This window comes from Carlito syrichta, unplaced genomic scaffold, assembly GCF_000164805.1.
Source record: "Carlito syrichta isolate Samal-C Ts95f unplaced genomic scaffold, Tarsius_syrichta-2.0.1 Scaffold314000, whole genome shotgun sequence".
Taxonomy (NCBI): domain Eukaryota; kingdom Metazoa; phylum Chordata; class Mammalia; order Primates; family Tarsiidae; genus Carlito; species Carlito syrichta.
In genome coordinates, this window is record NW_007258096.1 from 134495 (window position 1) to 137266 (window position 2772).

Consider the following 2772-nt stretch of genomic DNA (forward strand, 5'->3'; position numbering starts at 1 on the left):
TGTGCCTGGACAAAAGGTATACAGAACCTTCCTGTTTTTTGCAATTTCTAGTGAAACTATTATTTCCCAATAAAAATTTATAATTGAATTGAGCTTCAAAGTTCCTTTTAAACTTGATGCTAGACTCTTAGCAATAGGGATTTTTAAATAGTAAGAATCTAAAGAGCATTACTTTCCCTCATCTCAAAACCTACTTATCTATAAAGCCATAGTTAACTTATACAATTGCTCTAATACCAGCCACAAAACCTGTAATAAGAAAGGAAGGCATACCAAAAAATGAACTGCTAGAAAAATTTGCTTTCCAGAAGGCCTATGACATGCAAAACAATATACCACTGCCAGGGGACAGCCTTATGAAGGCCAACTTCAAACAACCCAACTTCCCAACTCCCCTTCCCAGGCTCCCATGTCCCTGCCAAGTAAAACAGGCACAATTCCCAAAGAAAGTATAAAACTGAAGAAAGGATTTTCAAAGAGCATTTAACTGGTGAGACGGGTCCAACATCTTTTTCTAAAGTGGTTTTTCATTTACAGGTGAAGGAAGGTCTCACTGGCTGCAAGCAATTCAGGTAAATGCACTAAAAATCTCATTCATCTCAACGCTCATAGTGGCAATCACTCTTTCGGAGATACCAAAAGTGACGAAAGCCCACACAACAGTCTATGCTCGACACTTATGTCTAAGATATGAGTAAAAGACTAGTTTCTGTCTAGTAGCCACCACTCAGGTTTTAACTTGTGGCAATTCCACAGAGATTCTTAATTTTAACATAATGGTTTTAAGTATGAAGCCTAGAGCCCAACAGACATGAGTCTGAGTATCACCTCTGTTGCTGAATGATTTTGCACAAAGTATGTAACCTTTCCAAATCTCAGTTTTCTCATCTATAAAATGGGGAGAAATACCCACATTATAAGCATGACTGTGAAGTTCTAATGAGTAAGAGCACTATTAATGAAGCCAAGAGCACCAAACGTTCTATCCCAACTCCAACTTCTAGCTGGGAAAGAAACGCATGAAAAAAAGATACAAACAGCTTTTACTAAAGGTGAGTTTTAGTTTTTAGACTTGGAGATTTTTAGCTTGCCCATGGAGAAACTCCATTTTTAGGAGAATAAAAAACAGTGAGGAGGAGGAGACCCAGTAGATCCCATCAACCATCCAGAAAAATTCAGGAACTATGATGACACGACTCCCTGAGTCCAGAATCTTTAACTCTTTATATCTTTTGTTATTCTCAATGTCTTAAATTGGAAGAAGGCTAACTTTCGAGAACAATCAGGAAGAGGAAAGCTGAAGACACCGCCTCGTGCCACATCTCTGACCAGACAGGCTCAGGGCAAGAAGAGTTCATTCCAAGCTACGCCAGGAGGCGGCAACGAATGTCCTCAAAGAGGAACACAGGCGGAGACCCTGTAGTCCGTAGGAAAGCAAGAAAGGGCCTGGGTTGCAGGCCTGGCAGTAAAGGTTAACCCCACAGGCTCGAGAATCATTTAAATCCAGAGTCAAACCCCAACTCTACCACTTACGTACAAAGCTGTTACCTTGGGCAAACCACTTACCCTCTAAGCCTCAATTTTCTTCTCTATAAACGGACTAAAAACAGTAACTCTCTCTAAAATTCTCGTGGGGATTAAATAGACAATGCATTCAAAGCTGTTAACACAAAGCCCAAGCATGGCTCCTACTGTCAACGGGTATTATCTCGTGGTTAGGCCCCGATTCCGTCCAAGATGACCTGACACCAAAATCCCAGGTGCCGTGAGGACTCCCTCTCTCTTCCTGGGCACCACGGCCGTCCATCCAGTCTGCAGAACCTCCCACCAGGCTGGAGCAGCAAAGGCCCAAACGACCAGGAGGCAGACCTCACACCCTGTTCTCTCTCTCTCCAAAATCTCTTCTCCAGCTGAAACCCAGCCAGTCCTCTGTTTAACATAAGCTTCACTCCCTGTTACCACCTAAGGAAAATCAAGTTCAGAGCCGAGAAACAAGTCATGAGTCTGAAATCACCCTACACCCCCAAAGGAACAAGGGAGCAGTGCAGCTCTCGGCCTCACTGGAGCCGGATTTCCCCACCACCGTCTCACCTGTAACTTCAGAGATGAACTCTTGGGACCAGTCAGCCTCATTATAATCCTGAGCGACGTCCACAGCATCCCCAGCGGCCAGAAACTCGTGGGCCCAGTTCTCAGACAAGGCTAAGTCCGCCACGCCAGGAGCTTGAGAGAGACAGGGAGAGAACTGAGAGAGAGGAAACGCAGGACACGGCTCCACCGGCCGGAGAGCCCCGGGCCGCACGAAGACGGCTGCTCCTGTCGTCTCCCACTGCCTCTCCGCTCCCGAAGGCCCGCAGCGCCCAGCAGAACCGCCTGGGCCCTGCCCTCCCAGGCGCTGGCCACGTCCCCTCCCGCCAGCCGGCGGACACCTCTCTGGGGAGCCTGGCGAAAGTTCGACTGCTCGATCTCCTGCATCTCCGCCAACAAATCATCCATCTTGAAGGTCTGCGGGGCCCGGGAAACCAGGGGTGCATTCTGGTCCTGCAGGAACTCGGCCACCAGCTGCCAAAAGAGAGACGGCGAGATGCACCCACGGGTGGGCCGGGAGCCTGGCAGGAGCTCGCAGACGCCTGTCAGACACGACGGGGGAGCGAACTGCAGACACAGAAGGGGGCTTTCTCCGCACAGGCCTGCGGACACAAAGAACACACGGAAGCCAGCGGGCGAATGTCACTTGGCCAGAGGTCCAAGGGCCGAAACGCGGGGCGCCGC

The 2772-nt window shown here is 48.3% G+C and overlaps 1 protein-coding gene across 4 annotated transcripts in view; it reads right to left on the bottom strand.

Annotated features, from left to right (window-relative positions):
- PEX5 (peroxisomal biogenesis factor 5) overlaps positions 1 to 2559 on the bottom strand; it is a 32404-nt gene extending 29845 nt beyond the window's left edge. For 3 of the 4 annotated variants that reach the window (XM_008070747.1, XM_021718901.1, XM_021718903.1), the window contains exons 1-2: positions 2430 to 2558; positions 2092 to 2223 (exon numbers count right to left, since the gene is read on the bottom strand). In XM_008070747.1, coding sequence (XP_008068938.1) covers positions 2092 to 2223; positions 2430 to 2496 — 199 coding nt within the window. In that variant the 5' untranslated portion in view covers positions 2497 to 2558. Of the gene's footprint in view, positions 1 to 2091; positions 2224 to 2429 lie in introns of all 4 variants that reach the window. The other variant, XM_021718904.1, reaches the window with a different exon arrangement.
- Positions 2560 to 2772: the final 213 nt, after the last annotated feature.